This window comes from Desmodus rotundus, chromosome 12 (genome assembly GCF_022682495.2).
Source record: "Desmodus rotundus isolate HL8 chromosome 12, HLdesRot8A.1, whole genome shotgun sequence".
Taxonomy (NCBI): Eukaryota; Metazoa; Chordata; class Mammalia; order Chiroptera; family Phyllostomidae; genus Desmodus; species Desmodus rotundus.
In genome coordinates, this window is record NC_071398.1 from 80,806,707 (window position 1) to 80,830,482 (window position 23,776).

Genomic DNA, 23,776 nt, shown 5'->3' on the forward strand with positions numbered 1-23,776 from the left:
GTTTTCCAGCTGAGCCCCGAAGATGCTCTGACAGGCGGCTCCCGGGACCACGGCCCGAGGGGGGGCGGCGGTCTCGCGTGGCCCCCAAGATGGCCTCCCGCGGCCCCTGGCCGCCCCGCCCGCCTGCCCACGTGACCCGGCCCGCACCTCCAGCTCGCCCAGGCTGGCGACCCCGGGTCCGGGTCCTAGCGGCGGTGGCCCCGCCCCTCGCGCGAAGCAGACCAACCGGAGGAAGGGTAGGGCGGGCGGGTGGTGATAGCCAATGGGGGTGGAGCTCCGGAGGGGAGTAACAGGTTGGTGGGAGGGAGAGAAACACAGAGGGATTGCCCAGGGACTGAGGGGCGGGCGGGGGGGCCCGGAGCCGCGCATGCACCTCTGCCGGAGCCTGAGCCCGAGCCCGAGCCCGAACCCGGGAGCGCCGAGCCCGGCTAGGGTGAGTGAACCGCGCGGGGTAAGGGCACCTGAGAGGCAAGCGGGCCCTCAGGTGTACCCCTGCGGGGCGCGGGGCGCGGCGATCAGTGATGCGTCCCTGCAGGACGCTGGTGTTGAATTGGAGACCGCAGGAGGGGAGGTCGAGGTGGGATTGGGAGTACTGATCAAGAGCTGGTGCCCACTCTAAGGTGCCAGAAGCAGGTGCCAGGGGAGGTGCCAGGGGAGGGGCACCTGAGGCTAAGGTTATTCCCAGGGCATGACAGCGTTTCAGGGCCAGGATCTTTCTGGAGGTCAGGCGCCAGTCCCAGGGGCAGAATTTCTCTGGGAGTCTGGGGTGGTGGGGAGAAGGGCAAAGGGAACTGCTGCCAGGTTCAGAGACGAAGGGGGAAGGCATGGAGAGGTGCTGTTTCCCTGAGGTTCCTGTCCCCTGACTGCCAGTCTAGCTGGTGCAGACACTTCTCGCTGGCTTTGAGATGGCTCCGAGCTGTGGAACTTTCTCTAACCAGTCACCTGCAGGTGAAGACAGTCGCAAATAAGAAACACTAAGGGGCAGGACAAGAGGGCACCCGCATCTTTTTGCTAGGTGCGAAATTATTTAAGGCTTTTCAGTTTCTGTCCTCTGCTTTTCTGCTAGGGAGAACTTTTTTCTTCTTCCCCTAGATAGGGATATGAGGAAGCAAGATCCTTAGGCCTACAAAATATCTAGAACTCCTTCTTTCTAATGAGGTTCTTTCTGGGGACGAATGTCAAACCCTCCCCCCAAGAAAAAGTACTTTCTTCTGTGCTGTTAGATAAGGCCATTGGGTGATGTTTCGGAGCCTAATCAGTTTCCTTGATGCCTCTCAGAAGGTCCCCATTACTCCTTGAACTCCCCCACCCCCCAGGCATCCCTGATTCCTGGACCATGATGGCTGTCAGACTGGCAGCAGGCACGAGTGATGCAGGAAATAGGCAGAACTCCGCAAGACTAGGGGAGTTAGCACCTCCAAGTCTCCAGCTGGGTGATTGGTGCACACTGGGGCTCAACAAGACTTCTGAGGCAGATTCCCTTGCCTTAGGCAGTTAAGGGAACCAGAGCCAGCCTTAGCTTGGCCCCTTTGATGCCCTGCCTGAGGAAAGTTGTAACTGGGGAATAATTAGCGACCGCTACAATGTCCCCTGGCTGCCTACACCTGCCTCTGCACCTCTTTCATCCTGGATATTTGGGAGTGGGGGGCTGGCACTAGGGGACTGCTAATCCAGAGATTTGTCTGACCCTAAAAGGATTCTGGCTTCCTAGAGCCCTTCTGCCTTTCCCAGGCTGACCTGTGTGCCTTCACCTCTGTGGGAGGTGAGAAGGCAGGAGGGCTGCTTTTCTTTGTGTGGGGGAGGGGATATTTAAGGTCCAGGGAGGTGGCCCAGGTAAGTGTGGGATCAGGAATGCATCTTTGAGAACTTGAGAGGGAGGAGTAGATACTTCCTGCCACAGACGGGTCAGTCACTCACTAGGTTCTTTGTGTATCTGCTCCTCCTGCCTGTTCCCTCTCTACCTTCTGCCTCCTTCAGAGCCTTGGCCTTGGCATCTAGACTAGACAGAGTCCCTGCCCATGGCTTTGCCCCTCAGCCTCCTCTGTGGTATGGAATATCTCTGCTTTACTAGCTGCCAGTGGAGTGTCCCCGGCCCTCCCCTTCCCCTTGCTTCTCAAACCAGTCCAGCCAGTTTGCAGGGGCCCAGTTCCTCATTGTGTTTTTTTCCCCCACTGGCCAAGCAGCTCTAGCCTGGCTCTCAGGTTTCAGCTTTTTCAGTGGACAGAGCCAGGAATCCACTTGAGGGGTTCTTTTTGGATCCACGGGGAACCTTCTTATCCCTGTAACTGTAAGAAAATAGGAGCTGAATGATCAAGGTCACTGAGCTGTCCTTTTGTATTTGGACCATTTGCTTTCCTTGTTGCCTCTGAGGGGAGTCTGATCTCTATTCCAGTTCTCCCATTTTCTAATTCTGCCAATTATGTAGCACTATGTATTCCTCCCTGGTATATCAGTCCTGGTATATCAGTTCTTCCGGACACCCCAAACCACCCCACCCCTACTTCCTGCCAGGAGTACAGAGACCTTGTCACTCGTAGTTGGGAGCCTGACAGTATGTGGCTGGGCTAGAGTTGATGGAATTGGGGCAGGGCAGGCTAATGAGTAACTCAGGGAGAAGTGGCCGTTTGGTCTAGGTGCAGTGTCCTCCCCCTCCTTGCAGACAGGAATGGCAGAGGCAGACCAAGGAAGCTGAATTAACTTGTGGCCAGGTCAGTCTCTTCCCGGAGTACAGTTGGTGAGGAACGCCTTGGGCACATGCCAGGGGAGGGAAAAGCAGGGTCAGGCATCTGGTGAGAGTGAAGGCTGTGGACTCCATGTTGCCTGGTGCTGGATCACTGTTTACCTGCCTCTGGGACTTACGCAAGGCCGGCCTCGGAGCTGTCCTGCTCCCCAGCCCCGCCCCACTGTCCTCTGTAACCGAAGGCGGATAGGTTTCGGGTTTTCCATGTTGAATCATTTAGAACTCTGCTTTCTGACCCACCCTGAAGATTCCTTCAGCCCTCCTGGCCCCTGACCCACATGTCCTGGGACTGAAGGTGGTTGAGGTTAGGGAGTCACTGGGGTCCTAGGGGTACGTTCAAGGCTCCCTCTGAACACCTTGGTGCTCTTGGGTGAGCAAGGGGCTGTGGACTCAGCTGAGCCAAGTCTGGGAACCTCTTGACCTGGATCTTGAAGATCAGTGGATATACTGACAGGATAGAGCTGCATCATGAATAAACAATGTGACTTCTGAGAGCTGGCAGTCTAGGCACATCTGGTTCCAAAATTGACTGAGTAGCGCAAGGAGTCCAGGCCGAGAAGAGGTTTGGTTACTAGGACAAACAAGAAATGGCTCTGAGGACGCTTTGGGCCAGTCTCTCCACTGCTGTGTGGGGCTGCCTTGGTTCAAGATACAACCTTTAACAAATATTTATCCACATCTACCATGTGGCAGGTCCTGGGGACACAGGAGTCAGCTGAAAGCCATGCATGCATGGTCTTTTATCCTCTAGGAGCTTATAATCTAGTGGGAGAGACAGACAGGAAACAAGTTATCACTGTGATAAATATATAAGAATAAGCTGAGGCAGACTCACTGAAGGACAACTGTACAGCATATCGCGTGGTTCTGACCTAGTTTGTGAGAAGTGGTTGGGGAAGGCTTCTCTGAGGAGGTGACATCCTTCTACGAACCAGATGAAGCTAGGAAGGTCCTGTTGGAAGTAGCAGCGAGTTTGACAGGTGTACACTGCTAGCTACATTCATATTTAATATCTTGTCATTTTTATTAAAGTATACCCTAGGTAAATAAAGTGCAAAAATATTGTGTATAATGATAAATTATTACAGTTGGATACACCCATGTAATTTTTGTCTAATTCCTACAGGTAATTACCTCATGAGGTATGATCATTATACCCATCTTACAGATGAGGAGACTGAGGCTCAGAAAAGTTGTGATTTGCCCAGGGTTGTATACAGCAGGTGAAGAGCAGAGCTAGGGTTCCAAGCCAGATTCTGACTCTAGTCTTGTGCCTTTTCTACTGGATGAGTGATTTGGAAAACTTACCCCTTTGTCTTGTGGTGTCTTTTCTGGTTCCATTTCTTACTGGAATTCTAACATAGGGCCCTGCCAACTAAAGAGCCTGCTCTTTGTATCTGAGTCACAAGTTGGTTAAGGTCTTCCCAGTGCCTGAATAGTGGAAGAGAGGGGTTCTTGGCTCATAGGCGGGCTTTAAGGTGTTCATGTGAACCTCTTGAGATTCAGTGGTAAAGTCTGGGTGGGCTGTCTCCTGGGAGGAGGGTACATTGCTTCCCTCGTGTTCTCTATGGAGCTTCAACTGTGGAAAAAGGTACTGAGGGGTATTTTTTTTTTTTTTTTTTCCCAGTAAGGTGCTCCTCCCTCCCTGGAGGCAAGGGCCTGGAATGCTAGGAATGCTCTTCCTCCAGCAGGAGACTCGCCCACAAAGTCCTTTCTCACCTGGAGCTTGGCCCTACCTTCGCCTCTCACCAGTTTCCTGGGCTTCCTAGCACTTCCACAATCCCTGAAAGGGCCCTTGCCAACTTTCCTTGGCCCAGAGCTCCACAGGGAGGTTGAGCTGAGTATGTTTGTGTCTCTGGTACCTTAGAGGCTCCTCCTCCAGTATGGTGCTAGGCTCTGGTGGAGATTAGCAGAAGCTCAAGTTCTTATTTGCTTGGAGGAGAACCACTCCCCCCACAAGTTCTTGGAGGCAGAGCACACCTGCCACACATTCCATTTGCTGACACTGGACTTGGGCAATGTGGGCCTGGGGAGCTGGCCTGTGGGTGGTCTTGGCTCTGGTCCTCAGGGGCACATCTGCCTGTCCCGGGGCCCCTTGGACTGGCACTTTTACACATCATTTACAACTTTTTCTTGAATAGGCAATACATCTGCATGGTTCCAAATTCAAAAGGGACAAAAAGATGCACAAGAGAAAGCCAGTCACTTCCCCATCCCTGTCTAGCCCTCAGTTCCCCCAATCCAGAGGTATCACTGCCGTCAGTTTGAGTATCCTCCCAGAAATGGGATGGAATAACTCAGGGATCTTCTGTATTTGAAATGAGCTGTGGGGGTGGGGGCCCTTTGCTCTACTGAGATGGAGGCATCTGATAGGCAGGGCTTGGGTTCTGCCTTGACTGGGGTGGGGCAGGCACGTGGTGGTATGTGTGTACGTGTGAAGATCAAGCAAAATCTTTAAACTCTTGACAAAGCCAAGCTCCCAGGAATGTACCAGAGGAAATAGATTCTTCTGCGTCATTAGGTCTCAAAGTGTGTTCCCTGAACCAGCGGCATCCGCACCACCTGGGAGCTTGTTAGAAATGGAAATCCTCAGGCCTCACTTCAGACCTACTGACTCAGACAGTCTGGGGGTGGGCCCAGCGTCTTTAATAGGCCCTGGGGATGCTTCTGCTGCTCTGGTCAAGTATGAGAACCACTGTTGTACATAGAAGTAACTGACAAGGCAATCACCCGCACCGAAGCTGGGCAGGGGAGGTTTCTGCGTTTTGCTTCCAGTTTCTCAGTTTATACTCTTTTCTTCATCTCCTAGGACCCCTCCTGCCCATGGAGCAGGCATTCGCCATGGCTGAGCCCCGGGGCCCTGTAGACCATGGAGTCCAGATTCGCTTCATCACAGAGCCAGTGGGCACTACAGAGATGGGCACCCTGCGTCATGGGGGGCGACGCCCAGCTAAGGATGCAAGAGCCAATACCTACGGTGTCGCCGTGCGTGTGCAAGGCATCGCTGGACAGCCCTTTGTGGTGCTTAACAGTGGGGAGAAGGGTGGCGACTCCTTTGGGGTCCAAATCAAGGGGGCCAACAACCGAGGGGCCTCAGGAGCTCTGAGCTCTGACTCGGATCTCCCTGAGAGCTCCTACTCTCGGGCCAAGGAGTTTTCTGGCCCCCTGCAGGACAGCATGTCTGATGAGGAGCCTGGGGCCCACTGGAACGGTCGGCTCCTCCGCTCCCAGTCCCAGGCCTCACTGATAGGCCCTGCCCGTGTGGGTCTAGGCGACCGGAGCACCAGCCTCCTGGAGCTGGCCCCGCAAGGAGCTTCCCCAGGGAGCACCATTGACACTGCTCCCCTGTCTTCAGTGGACTCCCTCATCAACAAGTTTGACAGTCCCCGTGGGGGTCAGGCCCGGGGCCGGACAGGCCGCCGCATGCGTTCACTGGCCCCTGAACAGCGAAAGCGGAGCCAGAGCCTGGACAACCGGCTCCCACGAGACACCGTTGAGGAACGGGAGCGCCTGTCCTCCAACCACTGGAGCCCCAGCACAAAACACGACAATAACATGGCCAGCTTGAAACAACCAGCACAGAGCCAGAGCCCTCCCGGTGGCTTTAGCCGTTCCCGTCAGACCCAGGACTGGGTCCTGCAGAGTTTTGAGGAGCCACGAGGGAGAACACAGGACCCTGCCCTGCTGCAGGTCAGACCACAGCCCTCCGCAGCTTCAAACCCTGGACCCTCCTTGTCAGCCCTGACCCAGCAGCCCTGGGACCCCTGGCTGGTTCAAATAGCCGAGGGTAGAAAGTTTCTACCTTTTGTCTTTCACTTTTTCCATCCATATGGACAAGATTTCCACGGGCAACTCTGTAAAAGAAATGGAACGAACTATAGAATCAGCATCCACAAGCATGGACAGTTACTTGTCCTTTCCCAAGCATTAACCGTGCCTCGGTCACTAGCGCTTGCTAGGTCTGTGGCATGCATAGGCAGGCTTGGAGGGTATGAGCAGCTTCCTGGTTCTCTTGCCAAAACTCCCACCTTTGTTTCCAACTCAGGAATGCAAATAAGTGGGGGAGTGATTCTCCCCTGAGACAAAGTTAAGGCCATTCTAGTAGTAAATCACTTAAAAACCCTAATGCATATCTGTCACTAGTGTAGAATTGCTTGTGACACAGCTCACAGCTGGTTGAGATTTGCTTGTTGAGGAAATTCCGGTCTGTGGCTCAGGCCTCAGCGGTGCTGCCTCCTCACCCCACTTCACGCTTGTTCATTGTGCTTGAAGGGCCTTCTCTCCCAACTGCCACTTCGGGTCCATCTGACCTCCCCGCAACAGGCTTAATTTTCCTATTTCTTTGGGTTTACTCTTTTGCAGTTCAAATCAACTCCAGACCTTCTTCGAGACCAGCAGGAGGCAGCTCCACCAGGCAGTGCGGACCATGTGAAGGCCACCATTTACGGCATCCTGAGGGACGGGTGCGTAGGAGACTCCTTTTCCTTCCTTTCCCATCCTCCATACTCTTTACCCTGACTTCCCTCATCTCTGCTACCTCTGTCCTCCACTAACCTTTGCTTCTGTCCCTTTATCCTCCAGAAGCCCAGAAAGTGAAACCTCTGTGAGGAGGAAGGTCAGCTTGGTGCTGGACCAGATGCAGCCTTTAGTGGTGAGTGGTCTTCTCCTAGTGGGAGCAAGGGTCAGGGTTAGGGCCTTTTGGGCCTCATGACCTGGATGTGGACTCTTCCTTCCCCCCCCATGTCTCTGGCAGATGGCTTCTCCTGGTTCTGCTAAGGCCTTGGCAGGGCAGGGCGAACTCACCCGAAAAGTGGAGGAGCTACAGCAAAAGCTGGATGAAGAGGTGAAGGTGAGGAGAGGTTAGAGGCACAGGAAGGATGAAGAACCGCAGGGGAAAGAACCTTGCCCTGGGCTGGCTTCTCCAAGCAATGGAAGGAGCACTCAAGTGTCCTACGGGACAAGAGTACATGCTAGTCCCAGCAAGGACTTCTGGGCTTCGCTGGAGCTTAGACAGGAGGAGCACATTCATCAGGCGTCCAGCTACTTCTCATTCCTTCTTGTTTTTGGCAGTTCCCATCCTGGCTCTGCCACTTATTGGATGTATAAATCCTGAGGAAAAGGTGTACCTCCATTCTTTCAATCATCATAATAATGATGGAGATAATAGTAGCTTTCATTTATTGGATATAATTTCTGTGGTAGGTTCTGCCCTGGATACTATGTAATAATTATAGTGACCCTGTAAAGTAGGCATCCTGAACTTTTTTTCATGATGAGAAGATTGAAGATCAGAGAGGTTAAGTGAATTGTTCAAGGTAGTAAGTTGCAGAGAAGAGATTGAAAAATTCAGGTCAGTCTTATTCTAAAGCCTATGCACTCCCCCCTGCTTCCAACTCTTACACTGTTACCTGTGTGTTGTTGGTGTTCAGTGTTGAATTGTAACTCCTTTTGTTTCCTGGAAAGCAGTGTGGTGTAGTAGTTACATGGTGAGCTTTTGAGTCAAACTAACAGTTCACATCCTGATACCCTGAGTTGTGGGCTTTGTAACATCTTAGGTAAGTTCTTTAACTGTTCTAAGCTTCAGTTTCCTTGACTGTAAAGTAGGGATAATAATTGAACTGTATTAGTTACCTGTTGCTGTGTAACAAATTACCTCAACACTAAACAGCTTAATGTAAACTTCCCAGTGTCAGGGGGCCCAGAATTTGGGAGCAGCTTGGCTGGGCAGTTCTGGCTCAGGGTCTTCATGAGGTTCCAGTCAAGGGACTAGCTGGGGCTACAGTCATTGGGAAACTTGACTGGAATTGGAGGATCTACTTCTGAAATGGCTTATTCAATGGCTGTTGGTCAGAGGGCTCAGTTCCTTGCGTATGGACCTTTTCGTAGGGCTGCTTGAGTGTCCCTCACAGTATGGCAGCTACCTTCCCGCAGAGTAAGTGAAATGAAAGAGAAAGTAAGAAGGAAGCTGCAATGCCTTTTTATAACCTAGTCTCAGAAGCTACATGTCATTTCCCACTTTTTCTATTTGTTAGAAGAGAGTCCCTAAGTACAGCCCATACTTAGGGGGGGAGGCTTCACCTTTTGAAAGGAATGTCAAAGAGTTTGTGGATGTTTTTGAAACTATCACACATACCAAGGTTTATTATGAGGGTTAAAGGCAGATCATCTGCCAAGTTCCCTAGTCATATAGTGAGTGTCAATAAATGTTAGAATTCCCGTTATTCCTGGTCCTTCTCAGAGGCTTTCTCTACTCTGTATCTCCTTTTGTTTCCCTTTTCCAGAAACGGCAAAAGATAGAGCCATTCCGGGCTGAGCTGGAGCGGCGGCTGGAGGAGAAGGCAGAAGAGTGCAACCGACTGCAGGAGCTGCTGGAGAGGAGAGTGGGGGAGGCCCAGCAGAGCACTAAGGAGTGAGCGCCGCTGATCGTGCATGTGGGGCTGCACGGGGCCTGGTTGGGGTTAAAGGCTGCCCCAGGGCCAAGGGAGACGGAGTTCCCAGAAGCTGAAAGGGGCAGACAGGTGGTTTAAAGATAGGACCTCTCTCTTTACCTTCTCCATCAGTAATTGTGATGGTGCATGAGTTAGGCTACCTGGTTTGCCTCTGTACCTTAGGTTTTATCTGTAAAATGGGGTTAATGATGGTACCTGCCTCATAGGATTGCTGTGAGGATTCAGTCTTTCATTCGGCAGATGTTTCTGCAATGAATGCTGTGTGTGAGGCACCAATCTAGAGTCCCTGGGGTACATGGTGAACCATAAGGATGAAGAATGCTGCTCTTCAGGGGCGTGGTTTCAAGTGAGGGAGACCAGGCTGTACAATAAACATATTCTTAAGTATATTTTTCAAATGTGAAAAGGGGTTAAGTTATAGTAGATCAGGAGGGCCAAGCTGTGGGGGAGCAGGTTACAGTGTTAAATAACATAGTTGGAGGAGGGCTTACTAAGATGGGAACAAAGGCTTGAAGGAGGTTTAAATGAATTAATATATATATAAAGTGTTTGCAAAACTGCCTGACTCAATATTGCTCAATAATGTTGTCTGTTGCTAATTATTAGGCTCCAGAACATGAAGCTCCTCCTGGACCAGGGTGAAAGGGTACGACATGGGCTGGAGACCCAGGTGATGGAGCTGCAGGACAAGCTGAAGAAGGTCCAGGGTCCTGAGCCTGCTAAGGAAGTGTTAAGGAAGGTAGGGAGTTTCATTTGGTACCCCAGCCTCTGCTTCCTTTCATCCAGAGCATCTTCAAAGTATGGGGAGTACCCCTTAGTGTGCTTTCAGACAGACCCAGTAGAGCCCAGAATGGTGGGTTTCCTTTATCCTAACAAGGCATCTTAAAGGGCAGAGAGGACCTGGTACCATGCCTAAGAGATTACAAAGTGCTCAATAAATATTTTTTGATTGGCTGACTGAATGACTAGACAAGTGGATCTTACTAGGTGGTCACCTCTGTACTGGCACCTTAACTTTTCCCAGGACCTGTTAGAGACCCGGGAACTTCTTGAAGAGGTCTTGGAAGGGAAACAGCGGATAGAGGAGCAGCTGAGGCTGAGGGAACGAGAGCTGACTGCCCTGAAGGGGGCCCTAAAGGAGGAGGTGGCCTCCCGTGACCAGGAGGTGGAGAGTGTCCGGCAGCAGTACCAGAGAGACGCAGAGCAGCTCCGCAGGAGCATGCAAGATGCAACCCAGGCATGTGACAAGAGTGCGGCTGGGAAGGGGGCTGCCCTGAGGTCTTGGTATTTTTTTCATGGTTATAACTGGAGCTCACCCTAAAAGACATATGTGAGATGTAATGAAACCTTGGTCAGGAAACCTACAAGGGCAGAGGAGGATGTGCAGGCCAGAAGTACCAGAGGGTGTGTAATCTAACCCCATGGGGAAATAATGGGGGACGGCTTCCTGTAGATAACGGAGGGGTGGACTGTGACTTGTGGGGAGAGCTTTCTGTTAGGATCCAACCAGGTTCTACCAGGTGTCAAGGTGTGCAGCTGTTGCCGCTGGGCCTGAGGCTCCCCTTTTATATACTCATACTTTGGTTTGAAGTGAGCTCTCCCCTCTGAGCCTCCTGGTCCCCTGACTCACCCTTCCCTAGGACCATGCAGCATTAGAGGCTGAGAAGCAGAGGATGTCGGCCCTGGTGCGGGGGCTGCAGAGGGAGCTGGAGGAGAGTTCAGAGGAGACAGGGCATTGGCAGAGCATGTTCCAGAAGAACAAGGAGGAGCTTAGAGCCACCAAGCAAGAGTAAGGACCTTGACCCTCTCCCAGGAATACTTAACCATGAGTCTTACACATATCCCACTTCCTTTCCACCCATGCTGTGCTCTCTACTCCCCCATTTCTCAATCTACTCTTTTATATCCACCTTCCTCCCCTGAGACTGGGTACCCAGTTGTATTAGCCTCCAGGGAGGTGGTTTTTATTGTCCTGCTAACCTCTCCAGCCAGGCAGGTGGCCTGACCCTGTCCCTTTTCCCTTTTGATTCATCTGTATGGGCTCAGACTGCTGCAGCTGCGGATGGAGAAGGAGGAGATGGAAGAGGAGCTTGGGGAGAAGATAGAGATCTTGCAAAGGGAATTAGGGCAGGCCCGAGCTTTTGCTGGAGACTCTCGCCAGGTGGAGGACCTCAAGAAGGTATTTGGGAGTTGGGGGACAGAAGAGCAGGTTGGGGTGGTGGGTGCCTGCCTCACCTATCCGCAGGGCTCCCACACAAATGTGACCACCTCCCTTGTGCTTGGTTTGTAGGCCTCACGCTGCCTGCTCAGCCTTACCTCTCTCCAGCACACAGTCTGTGATCCAGCAGGACTGAGGGCTGGTCTCTTGAGTTAGAGGTTTCTAGTGGAAAGGCCTCTCAGTGGCCAGGTTAAGTAATACATCCAGAGGCTGCTGGCTGCTTCCCAAGAGACCTCATGGGTAGCGACTTTTAGGTGAAACTCTAGGGTCATTTTTTGCAAGCTTGGAAACCTAACTTGGTCACATAAGAGTTCTTTAGCTCTTAGCTACTTCTGGAATTCAGAAAGTTACCATAATTTGTCTGAAAGATTATATAATATAGTAAGTCTTCCATGTGAGACACCGACAACTAATTACAAGAAAAAGAAAAACAGTACAGTGTGTGGTCTACATCACACTGGGTTAGTCCGTTTTCCTAATGTGCACTTTGGGTATTGGCTAACTACTGTATAGAATACACTTCATGTATGAGATAAATGGAACACTGGTTTCCACTGTGTAGCTCTATCCAGCATAATGCATCGACTGTCTCTCAGAGGATACTTATTAGCTACATTTATCAAGCAAACGTTCACAGCTAGAATGCCAGTTTATTCACTTACAGTGAGGACTGTCATCCCACGGACTGGGGTGCTTGCACTGGCGTGGCCGGGCACCTACATGGGAAGTCAGTGATAATCTGAGAGCTGCTTAGAGAGTATAGAGTCTAGACACAGAATTAAATACTTTGTCATACATGAATATCTTAAAACTGTTAAGGGCATAAAATTGAAGCGAACACACAAATAATTTCTTCATATTCCTAGGTTTAATTTATAAAGGACAGAAAAACAACTAATTGTTTTGGGAGATGTAGAAACTCAGCAAATATCTCCAAGAATCTTTGAGAGCTGGCATTTGTGGCCTCCCGGGCACCCTTCCAGGTCTCCCTTTCTCTGATTCACTGTGCCGGCTCCAAGTTCTGTTCGTAGGAGGTGCTCAGTTAATGAGTGTTAATTAGTCAGTGCTCATTTATCATGCCTTTACTATAAGACTGCCTAATTGTAATCAAGGTAGTCACACTTTTAAATGAGCAAAGAAATACAGCTCTATATGATGATTTTCCACATATGTAAAAGCCTGAGCTTACAACAAAATATTTGGTGGAGAAAAACATAGTAAATGTTAACCAAATATACTTTGTTGATTATGAAATCAAAAGTACTCTTAAAATGTTAAGACATTTAATGTAAAAAAAAATGTTGTTACAAAGTGAACAGATATTAGGGACAGTCTGAAACCTCTTTGCTGTACTGGTGCACAGCGAGCCTGGGCGTTGGTTTGACAACGCGGTGGACGCACTATGCCGGGTAAAGCTACAAAGTGGAGACCAGCGCTCTACTCATCTCATACATCAAGTGCATTTTACCAGGTAGTTAGCCAATACCCAAAGTGCGCACCAGGAAAACGGACTAACCCAGCGTGGTGTAGACCACACACTGTGCTGTTTTTCTTTTTCTTGTGATTACTTGTTGGTTTCTCACATGGAAGACTCACTGTGTTATATAATCTTTCAGACAAAGTATGGTAACTTTCTGAATTCCAGAAGTAGCGAAGAGCTAAAGAATTAGAATCAGAACTCATATCTAAATTTTTTAAAAAATAGAAGCAGAGCAGCACCAGTATTTCTTTGTCACATATTCTGGTTTTCAAAACATTTTTTTTTAACAGCTAATCCTTTTTTATCCATCATCTACTCTCACACCACATAATTTTTTTTAGGGAGATTTATTTCACATGCCATAACATTCACCCTTATAAAGAGTGTAAGCTAGTGGTTTTAAGTATATTAACAAAGCCGTACAACCACCACCATTGAATCGGAAGACATTTTCGTCACCGCAGAAAGATCCCCACATGCTCTAGCCGCCACCCTCCCCATCCCCGGCAACCACTGACCTGCCTTCTGTCTGCGGATTTGCCTGTTCTGGACCTTACATTTACATGGACTCCTATAACAGGTTCATTTTTTATGTCCAGTTTCTTTCACTTAGTGTAAAATTATTCAGGGTTTACTCGTGTTGTTGCAATTATCAGTACTTTACTGTTTATGGCTAAATAATATCCCGCTACTTCTGTTTATCTGTTCACCAGTTGGGTCATTTGGGTCATTCCTCCATTTTAGCTGTAATGAGCAATGCTGCTATGAACATTCATTACAAGTTTTCTTTTGTTTTGTTTTTACTTTTTATTTATTGATTTGTGTGAGATAGAGAGGGAGAGAGATCAATTTGTTATCCCACCTAGTTATGCATTCCTTGCTTGATTCAACCAACCCAGCTACCCTGCCAGGGCTGTCTTCAGTTCTCTGGAGCATATACCAAGGAGTGGAATTGCTGGGGCATCTGGTAACTCCATGGTTAACTTTTTGAGAAACGGCATCCACTTTCCCAGGTAGCCACACCACTTTACATTCCTTCCAGCAACGTATGAGAGTTCCGTTTCTCCTCATTCTGGTATCCCAGGCTGGCCCTCTGTCCTGTCGCCATTCCCTTTCCCTTCTAGGAGCTGCGCCAGACACAGGAGGAACTTAAGGAGCTGCGGGCAGAGCGGCAGAGCCAGGAGGTGGCTGGGCGACAGCGGGAGAGGGAGTTGGACAAGCAGCTGAGGCTTGAGGCTGATCGAGCCCGGGGGCTGGAACAGCAGAACCTTCAGCTACAAAAGACTCTCCAGCAACTGAGACAGGACTGTGAAGAGGCTTCCAAGGCAAGGGGAGTGGGCACAGGGCTTAGGAGGTGGAGGCTGAGGGGTCTGGAGGGCTGAGGAGCCAGAGGGCGTGGAAAATTACCTGTCATGGGTATGTACAGACCAGATCCTTGGTCCTAGGTGTGTGGTTAAAGCAGCCAGGATTTGGCAGGGGGAGGCTGGGCTATACCTGGTGACACCCACTGCATCTCTGTAGGGGTGGGGTTCTCAGGGAAGCCTCTGGTTGGCGGCACTACCCCACTTTAAGTCCAGTTCGTGTGGCCTCTTTTGGGGGCTGGTTTTCCTGGAAGTGGTCAGGAACCTTGAGCCCTGGGGTCTGAGCCGCCACTCTGGATGGCCGCAGGCTCAGATGGCAGCGGAGGCAGAGGCAGCAGTGCTGGGGCAGCGTCGGACAACAGTGGAAACGACGCTTCGGGAGACCCAGGAGGAAAATGACGAATTCCGACGGCGCATCCTGGGTCTGGAGCAGCAGCTGAAGGAGGCTCGAGGCCTGGCGGAGGGTGGGGAAGTGGCGGAGGCACGGCTTCGGGACAAGGTGCAGCGGCTAGAGGTCAGTGCTGGTGACTTCAAGGCTGGCTCCTCCAGGCCCTTTGTCCTTTAGTCCCGATGGCTAAATACTCAGTCATCACTTTTATTTTGCCTTTACTGTGCTTCTGTTTGCCTCCAAACCCTCTGTTCACCTTGGATTTATTTCCCAGAGTGTGCTTTGGTGTGAACGTTCCAGGCTTTACACTGGTATTTTTGTCTCTTATCTCCCGTTTTGCACGTTCTGTGTCTTGATTTCCTTGCTACTTCCTCTGAGCCTGTTTTCATTGCTCACCCTTTTCTTCCTTGTCTCCCATCTACTCACCTCCAAATGGCTAGAGCTCAAGCTTTGCCTTCTCTCCGTCCAACCCCCGTCCCAGGCAGAGAAGCAGCGACTAGAGGAGGCGCTGAATGCAGCTCAGGAAGAGGAAGGGAGCCTGGCAGCAGCCAAGCGGGCACTGGAAGTACGGCTAGACGAGGCCCAGCGGGGGCTGGCCCGCATGGGGCAGGAGCAGCAGGCACTGAACCGGGCCCTTGAGGAGGAGGCGAAGCAGCGGGAGGCGCTCCGGCGGGGCAAGGCTGAGCTGGAAGAGCAGAAACGCTTGCTGGATAGGACTGTGGACCGACTGAACAAGGAGGTGGGACATGGGGTAGCCTGGGCTCAGGAAGAGGCCCCGCTCGTTCAGAAGCTTGCCTTGGGAGACGGGGTGGATGTGGGTCAGAATATGTGCTGTTTACTTTCCTCTAGTACGTTGTTGGGGAGACCAAGGTCAAATCTTCAAAGAGTGGCATCCTTCCTCCCTCCCCGTAGTGCTGCTTCCTTTCCCCCAATATCCTATTCCCTCATGGTCTGGATTCTTGGAAATATCTTCTGGAATTCTCCCTTAGAAATCGATAAGACTTAAACGTAAGAATCCTCAGTGGGAGGATTTTGTATTTGGGGTAGGGGAAGGAGAAAGGAAAAAGAAATAAATTGCTTGTTTTCGGCTAAGGTTGGCTTCCTAATCTCCTACTTCTATAGCAAACACTTAGTGCAGTTCATCAGTTCTGAAATGTACATCTTATCATCTCTGAAGTTGAGTTTTGGCTTATAATTGATGATATATTGTAGTTCAACTGGCAAATTTTTCTTAGTGGTACACCTTATAATCACTAGTAATTTGGGTTTGCTGAAATAAGGTCATTTAAGGTTTACTTTGTATCAGGCACTGTTGTAAGTACTGTGCATAATTAACTAATGTAATTCTCCCAACAACTTTATAATGTAGGTAGTATTATTATCCCATTTTACAGATGGGGAACTGAGACCCAGAGAGGATAAGTAACTTACCTGTGGTCACACAGTTAGTAAGTGGTAGAGCCAGGATTTGAACCCAGGCAATCTGTATATTACTAGTAGCCATACTCCAGGGCCCTAGGCCCAGGACTGAGCAAGAGAAGGCTGCTTTGGCAGGAAGGAGGCTCTGGGCAAGTCTTGGGAGCCTGGGCCCAGAGAAAGAGCAGAGGTATCTGTTAAAGAGGTGGGTGTCTGTGTGTCTCAGCTGGAGCACATTGGGGACGACTCTAAGCAAGCCCTGCAGCAGCTTCAGGCCCAGCTGGAGGATTACAAGGAAAAGGCCCGGCGGGAGGTGGCAGATGCCCAGCGCCAGGCCAAGGAGTGGGCCAATGAAGCTGAGAAGACCTCTGGGGGACTGAGCCGGCTTCAGGATGAGGTAGGAGCTTAAATGACAGGAAGGTGGAAACCTTCCCAGTGTCCTTGATTTGAATGGAGGTCATTGCCTCTTAACTAACTTGTGGCCCAGGGATCCTGGGAGACCTGGGTTTAGGTCTAACCACTTCAAGTGACATACTAAGCTTGGGGTGTGGGGAGGGAGTAGTCCACCCTAGATATAGACATTGTCTGTAGAGCAGGAATTTCAAACTCACCTGCACGTTAGAGCTACCTGGGAAGATTTTTTAAAATTCCAGTGCCCAAGCTGCATCTTGTACTGTTTAAAACATCCTCCTTGGGGATCAGTCGTCTAAAATTGCCTCGGGTGGTTCCAGTTTGTGCAGGGAATTTTTAAACAATAAAGAAAATAGACTAAAAGTCAGTCTGCTTTTTATTATCACCATGTGCTGGCAATTCTAAACAATGCCCATGGTGAACTGTTTCTCCCTGAAGGGGCAGACTGCTTCCCCCACTCAGTCCCCACCTTCTGCTTTGAGCTGTTGCATTTTCTCTTCTGCCCAGACCCAGAGGCTGCGGCAGGCCCTGCAGGATTCCCAGGCCGATCGAGACGCAGCCCGTCTGGACAAGGAGCTGCTGGCGCAGCGGCTGCAGGAGCTGGAGCAAGAGGCGGAGAACAAAAAACGCTCCCAGGATGATAGGACCCGGCAACTCAAGGGCCTTGAGGTGGGGACATTGTGTGGTGGCCTGTGGTGGTGGTGGGGGGGGGCCTGGGGCCTGGGACAGGTGGGACTTCTGTGGGCAAAGAAGCCAGGACCTTCCAAGCTTTCTTCTCTGCAAGGGATCAAAAACGGGCAGCTCACAGCTGATGGATTTTATTTGACTACAGTGTTTTCTTTTTTTTGAGGTTTTAATGTTCTTATTTTATTTATTCTATTATTTAATTTTTTTGTTGTTCAGTTACTGTTGTCTCCACTTGTCCCCCCATTGCTCTCCCCTGTCCTGTCCAACCTCTGCTCCCAAAGACCGTCCCCACCCTAGTGTCCTTGTCCATGGGTCCTTTGCACAAGACTGCAGTGTTTTAAAGAACTTTGAATTAAATGCCAATGTTTAGAAACTTATGGATGTCACACAAAGATTTGGATCTGGCTTTTTTTTATACATTTGGAAAATATGGTGACACTGACCTTCGAGTTTTCCACATGGCAGCGGTGCAGCAGTGGTCAGCAGCAGCCTCGCCCCGTTAGAGCAAGCAGTGGTCTTCAGCTCACCGTCTTTGCCAATAACGATAACGATAACAGCAATCGCAGCAGCAGCAGACACTTCTGTATTGTGCCCTGTGCTGAGCACTTAAGACTCATTTCATCCTCAGAATACCCCCGTGGGTTAGGGAGTCTTGTTTTCTCCATTTTGTAGGTGAGAAAAACTGAGACACAGAGAGGTTAAGCGACTCCATGGCCGCTCTGCTAGGATAAGCGGTATATCTGACTTGCACACCCAGGCTGGCTGGCCCTGAGCCCATACTCCAAGCTCTACGTGGTACTGCCTGGCTCAAGTGCTCCCGTAGTCTGAACCCTGGTGTGTCAGGGTCTGACTTTCTCCAGCTCAGTGTTGGTCTGGGCACTTTGGTGTCTCTGTCTTCCCGTTAGAGAAAAGGGCTGCCCCACCAAGGAGAGAGAGACTCAGGGGTGTGTCATTCTGCCATAGGCCAACACCAGTGCAGGCGCCACTCTTTCCCCTTGACGCCCCACCTGGTCAGCAGAGGGCACGTGCTCTGTGGTGACTCTAGGCAGAGGCAAGGACCAACAGGTTATGGGGATGTGTGAGAGCGAAAAGTCTGGAGGCCTGTCTTTGAGAGGGTCCTGGTGGGAGTTGGGCATTCTGGTGCCCAGCATTTGGGGCAGAATTAACCTGTTGTCCTTCCTCCACAGGAAAAAGTCACCCGACTGGAGGCAGAGCTAGATGAGGAGAGGAACACTGTGGAGCTGCTGACTGACCGGGTGAATCGTGGCCGGGACCAGGTAACCCCTTCCTTACACCACAGCTGCATCTGCCCCTGATGATAGAATCTCTGGGCCCTCTCAGAAACAATGCCACCTTCCATCTTTCATAGTCTGGGGAGTTCTGGCTGCAGACCTGTGCATGGCTGGCTTTGCTTCAGGGTCTCTCCTGCTTTGGGAAGGGTTGGCAGGTTTCCTCAGGTGGAGAGAAGCCAGGAATTTGAGTGGAGGAAGCAACCCTGGTGACCTGGGCTAGTCTGTGACCTGGGTCTGGGCTGCTTCCATTTAGAACGGATGTTAGTTCCTGGTGGGACTGAGGAGACCCTATTGAAATTCTGTGGCTCCTCCCATTTGAATAGGCTCTGATTTCTTAATTACCTGGGAACTTTTGGGTTTCAGGGTTCAGAGAGCATCCTTTAGTTATTCTGCCTCACTTGGTTCTGCTTGATGGTTTATTGTCAGCCCTCCCCAAGTCTGGTTCCTCTCACCCATCCCCTAGGTAGACCAGCTACGGACAGAGCTCATGCAGGAGAGGTCCGCTCGGCAGGACCTGGAGTGCGACAAAATCTCCCTGGAGAGACAGGTGAGGGGAAGCAGTTGGGAGTCTTGGGGATTGATCACAGGAGGTGGGTAGAATGACCATAGAAGGGACCAGAAGAAGAGTGCTAACTGTGGAGGCTTCCTGTCCTCAGAACAAGGACCTGAAGAGCCGGTTGGCCAGCTCAGAAGGCTTCCAGAAGCCCAACAGCAGCCTCTCTCAGCTTGAATCCCAGAATCGGGAGTTGCAGGAGCGGCTGCAGGCTGAGGAGAGGTGAGATGAGCCTGTATTTCCTCTCCGCCTCTGGTCTTTCCGCTGCTGGGGCACCCTCCATCATCCACCTCAGACATGGCCAACCTGGCCTGATCTTCAACCTGGAGAACTTCTCTCTTGACAGAGAGCAGAGAGTTACAGAAATTCTGAAATATGAGTGATGTTTATCTCCCCAGTTCTTTGGATTTGCCCTGGATCCTTCCTAGTCTAACTGTGGGGCTCGTGACCGAGAGAGGTTTTGGAGGCACTAGAGGCCAAGTAAGGTTTCCTCTAGAAATAATGGCAGCCGCAAACATGCCCCTACCCCACCATCTCAGGGAGAAGACAGTTCTGCAGTCCACCAACCGAAAACTGGAGCGGAGGGTTAAAGAGCTGTCCATCCAGATTGATGATGAGCGGCAGCATGTCAATGACCAGAAAGACCAGGTAAGGATCACAGGGGCCCAAGCAACCATTTGGCCAGTACATACTGCATTTGTTTGCAGGCCAAGGTTGGCCCCACCTCACAGGTCTTCCAGACATAGACGTTCCTTATGTAAGGACAGAGACTTGAGTGAAAGGATTGGAGTAGAGGAGTCATAGGAAGCACATGTAGTGAGTGCCTATGATGTGCTAGCTTCTCTTTCTTAAGTGTTACACATGTATTAACTCATTTAATCCCCACGACAAACCAGTGAGGCTAGGGAACTGGCCCATGGTCAACATCTTCCTAGGGGAAGTGCTACAGGGGAGGATCCCAGGCCATGATGGCAGCAGATGCTTTTCTAATGTGGGGACTTGATATCCTGCCCAGCTAAGCCTGAGGGTGAAGGCTTTGAAGCGGCAGGTGGATGAAGCAGAAGAGGAAATTGAGCGACTGGATGGCCTGAGGAAGAAGGCCCAGCGTGAGCTGGAGGAGCAGCATGAGGTCAATGAACAGCTCCAGGCCCGGATCAAAGCTCTGGAGAAGGACTCCTGGTATGGGTTGTTTTTCTGCCCCTGCCCCTGCCCCATGGGGACAGTGGAGCAGGAAGGGGATGAGCGGTCCTGGTTGATATTTACAAAGAGGAAGATGTTGGGAGCCGCTCGGTGCGGTTTCGGAGGTTGTAGCCCCTCGAGAGCAAGCTGTGAAAGGGGCTAGTAAGTCTCCCTGGAAAACCAGGTCCTAACGCAGGTGGCAGACAGGACTCAATTCTAACACCGAGGGTCCCGTGGGAATCAGGCCTGACATGTACATTTTTGTCCCCTGAAGCCAGCTCTGCTCAACAATAAGCCCTGTCGGTGTAACCCAGATGTTTGAGTTCAAGGCATAAGGAGTGAAACTCCCTACTTCGTGAAATAGGCCTTTGCAGCCATATGGGCACTTGCACGTCTCGCAGGCGCCATCCTGAAAAGATTTCTGTGTTTCTTTCATTGTTATCCATAGACAGTGTTAGTTTTTTATGCCTTTAGCCTATTGGACATTGATTGATAAGCTATGTATGTGTGCTATATCCCCCTGCACTTCCCAACCCTAATAAAAGCCGGGTAGGAGAAGGGCTCGGGACATTCTCCACTAGAGGGAATTACCACCCCTTTTCCGCCGGAGCAACGAGATTGTGTCTGGGGCGACTCATTATTTCCATCTATGGCGGCCCCCAGGGGACCTCGCTGGCCGAAGTCCTCCTCAGGAGGATCTCTCAGATGGGACTTCAAAGTCACTTTTTCCTGCTGGAAGCCAATATGATTGATTACCTTTTAGTATCTCACCCCCCATTCTATACTCCATCTCCCCAAATCTCTGATTAGTGGGGTATCTTGTGAGTAGCTTTAGGTGTTAGAAGAATTGGAAGTCTCTTTAGCATGAAAAGGACAGCTGTCTAAATTTTTCTACCTCCATTACTAGTATTCCTTTCTCTGACTCAGGCGCAAAGCTTCTCGCTCGGCTGCTGAGTCAACCCTCCAACACGAAGGGCTGAGCTCAGATGAGGAATTCGACCGTGTGTATGATCCTTCCTCCATCGCATCATTGCTTACGGAGAGCAACCTGCAGACCAGCTCCTGTTAGCTTGCGGTCCACAAGGGCCCAGAAACCATGGTTTGAGGCCTATCCTGGCCAGCCCTGCTCTGCCCTGCTCTGCCTTGCCTCAGGTTCCTCATTCCTGCGGAGGACCGAATCATTTAGACCTGAGACAGGGAGGGGTGTGAGTGATGGTGATAAAAGGGTATCAGCACTGAGGAGTAGAACTTTCCTTTTCCTCTGGGGGAGTGGGTATTTTATGTGGCCACCTGAGCGTGTAAGTGCCGAGCCCTCCCTCTTCTCCCTCACAGCAGCAGAATGGTCAGCAGATAGGCAGGGAAATTGAGCAGGACAGGAAGGGAGAGAAATTGCCATGTATGTGAAGCTTTATTTCTTTAGTCCTTAACCCTCAGGCTCAGGGAAGTACCCTAGGTGATTCCGCTCCCTTGACTCCTGCAACTTGCTTTCCTCCCACTCTGGAGCAGGGTGAGGGGGACGTTATGGGTAGTGGACACGCTGGCGTGGCTCTACCTGCTCCCTGATGCTCCTCTTTGCACAGTTATGGGGCCCATGTGGTAGTCCCCACCCCCCTCCAGTCCTATTTTTTGTCTTTCTCAAGCAAGTGGATCCAGGAGACCCTTTCTCCTCCCCTTTCCATCTTTACCATTCCTAAATTCCTTATTTCTTCTCTGCCTTAGCCATGGTGAGGAGTAAGGATGCTCTTCTTGCCTTTTATACCCACACATTCATACCTCTCCAAGGTCCAGCCTTTTCCCATCCAGGGCCCTCAGCCTTTCCTGTGGCCCCAGTGACCGGTGGAGAGAGCTACTGGCTTCTCTGCTGATGAGCCTCTGGGAGAGGGACTTTGGTAGTGCCACGATGAGGTGGTGGGGCCTGGTTCTGCTCAGGGTTTCCATCCTTCCTCCTCCCTCTGTGACTGTGGATATGCTTATAAGGTGGTTGAATCTGAGAATGCTGACAACTGCTACGCAAGTTGAAAAGCAGAGATTTCAGCCCTCACGGGTATGGTTCAGTGGGGTGGGCATCACCCTGCAAACTGAAATGTCACTGGTTCAACTCCTAAGTCAGGGCACATGCCTGGATTGTGGGCCAGGACCCCAGCTGGGAGTGTGCGAGAGGCAACTGATCAATGTTTCTCTCATACATTGATGTTTCTCTCCTTCTCTTTCTCCCCCCCCCTAAAAATAAATAAATAAAATCTTTAAAAGAAGAAAAAGGAAAGCAAAGATTTCAGTCCCTCCCTGCATATCCTTTCTTGTGACTTCTCTGACCCAATGTGCCCATCCTCAATGAGGAACCGAAGGACCCTCATCTCAGAAGCTTACACCTGATACAGGGCTTCCTAACTGGGCCTAGAGGCAGACTCTTTGTAGAAATGGGAAGAGGCAAAGCAGGGTTTATTCCTTCTTTGGGTTTTAGGGAGAGCCAAGCCCTGGTGGGGAAAATGTAAGGGAGATGATTCACCTCTTTTCCTAAGCAGACTCTGTGAGGAGCCTGGGGGAAGAAGAAGGCTGTTCTCACCAATGACTTGTGATTTTGTGATTTAAAAAAATTCTCTGCAAATCAGATATTTTCTTCCAAACCAATCCAGCCTTGATTTTTATTTTAAATTAAATATTAAAATTATATCTATACTGAAATCCTTGGCTTGTTTTCTCATTCTTTTTCCTAGCTTACTGGGAGGGCCACGTAGTATGAAGAAACTATTTTAACTGCACAACTTGGAGGCTGAAGCTGGGGTTTTCTTTACCCACTTTTTAGAGGCCCTTTAAAACACATCAGATGGAACTAGGGACCTGGGAAGTGTTTATACACCTCCATTTTCTCCTAAACAAGCTCCTGGGAAGAACAGGGCCAGTAAATGCCTTCTCTGAGAGTTAGAGGAGACACCAAAACTGGGTTTTATTCCCTTGGGGCATAAGGATATCCCCAGCATTCACCTCCCAGGTACAAAGACACATCCATTCCTGCCTGGCCCAGACCCAGTCACTACCTGGGAGATAGGGAAGTTTCAGTCATCCCTGCCTTTGTGTTGCCTTGAAGAGGAAGCTAGCTGTTCACCATTGCTGGATTTGGGCACTGCCCACTCAAGAGTATGTCAGACCTCCTGCCTACTTTCTATGTCGACTGTAACCCAGTGGAGCAGTCACCTACAGGAGGCAGCTGGGCTGGGAAGAGGCTCCAAGGTCTTGCTTGCCCATCCCTTTCACACCTTTAAGATGCTAACCTGGGGTTGGGGAGCAAACACTACTGGAGAAGTTGAGGCTCATCCTTACACAAGTATACAAATTCCTTTTAAGGACTGGTGTCCCACCTCTCCCAACCATATAAAGGCAGCTTTGTATAATAGTTTCTGTAAAACAAGCCCCACCCAGAGCCAAGCTGGCTTTGACTTTGACCTGGGCCTCCTGCCAGGGAAGGGCACCTGCCAGACTGGCTTAGGCCAGTCTGAGTGAGCTGGCTCTTGGTGCCTGCGTTTCTACGGTAGAGGAAATTTGCTCAGCTTCCAAAAGCCTACAGACTGGCCTATAAGTGGGGAGAGGAGAGTGTCTGGAAGCTT

General features: G+C 50.6%; 1 protein-coding gene across 1 annotated transcript; it reads left to right on the plus strand.

The window, feature by feature from the left end:
- Positions 1 to 303: 303 nt before the first annotated feature.
- Positions 304 to 22,856, plus strand: CGN (cingulin). The gene is made up of 21 exons (XM_024572905.3): positions 304 to 433; positions 5,550 to 6,430; positions 7,103 to 7,203; positions 7,322 to 7,391; positions 7,494 to 7,589; positions 9,022 to 9,149; positions 9,796 to 9,928; positions 10,214 to 10,426; positions 10,830 to 10,978; positions 11,236 to 11,368; positions 14,012 to 14,212; positions 14,556 to 14,762; positions 15,118 to 15,375; positions 16,279 to 16,449; positions 16,971 to 17,132; positions 18,338 to 18,427; positions 18,906 to 18,989; positions 19,099 to 19,217; positions 19,535 to 19,643; positions 20,011 to 20,174; positions 21,102 to 22,856. Exons 2-21 carry the CDS (start codon positions 5,564 to 5,566, stop codon positions 21,241 to 21,243), a joined length of 3,597 nt encoding a protein of 1,198 aa, XP_024428673.1. The 5' UTR covers positions 304 to 433; positions 5,550 to 5,563; the 3' UTR covers positions 21,244 to 22,856.
- Positions 22,857 to 23,776: the final 920 nt, after the last annotated feature.

What these genes read in the sequence shown, in the direction of transcription:
- CGN (XM_024572905.3), top strand. Translation starts at nt 5,564, where the DNA reads ATGGAGCAGGCATTCGCCATGGCTGAGCCCCGGGGCCCTGTAGACCAT. An exon ending in AGGACCCTGCCCTGCTGCAG is followed by an intron (nt 6,431 to 7,102) that starts GTCAGACCACAG and finishes ACTCTTTTGCAG; the next exon opens with TTCAAATCAACTCCAGACCT. An exon ending in ACCAGATGCAGCCTTTAGTG is followed by an intron (nt 7,392 to 7,493) that starts GTGAGTGGTCTT and finishes TGTCTCTGGCAG; the next exon opens with ATGGCTTCTCCTGGTTCTGC.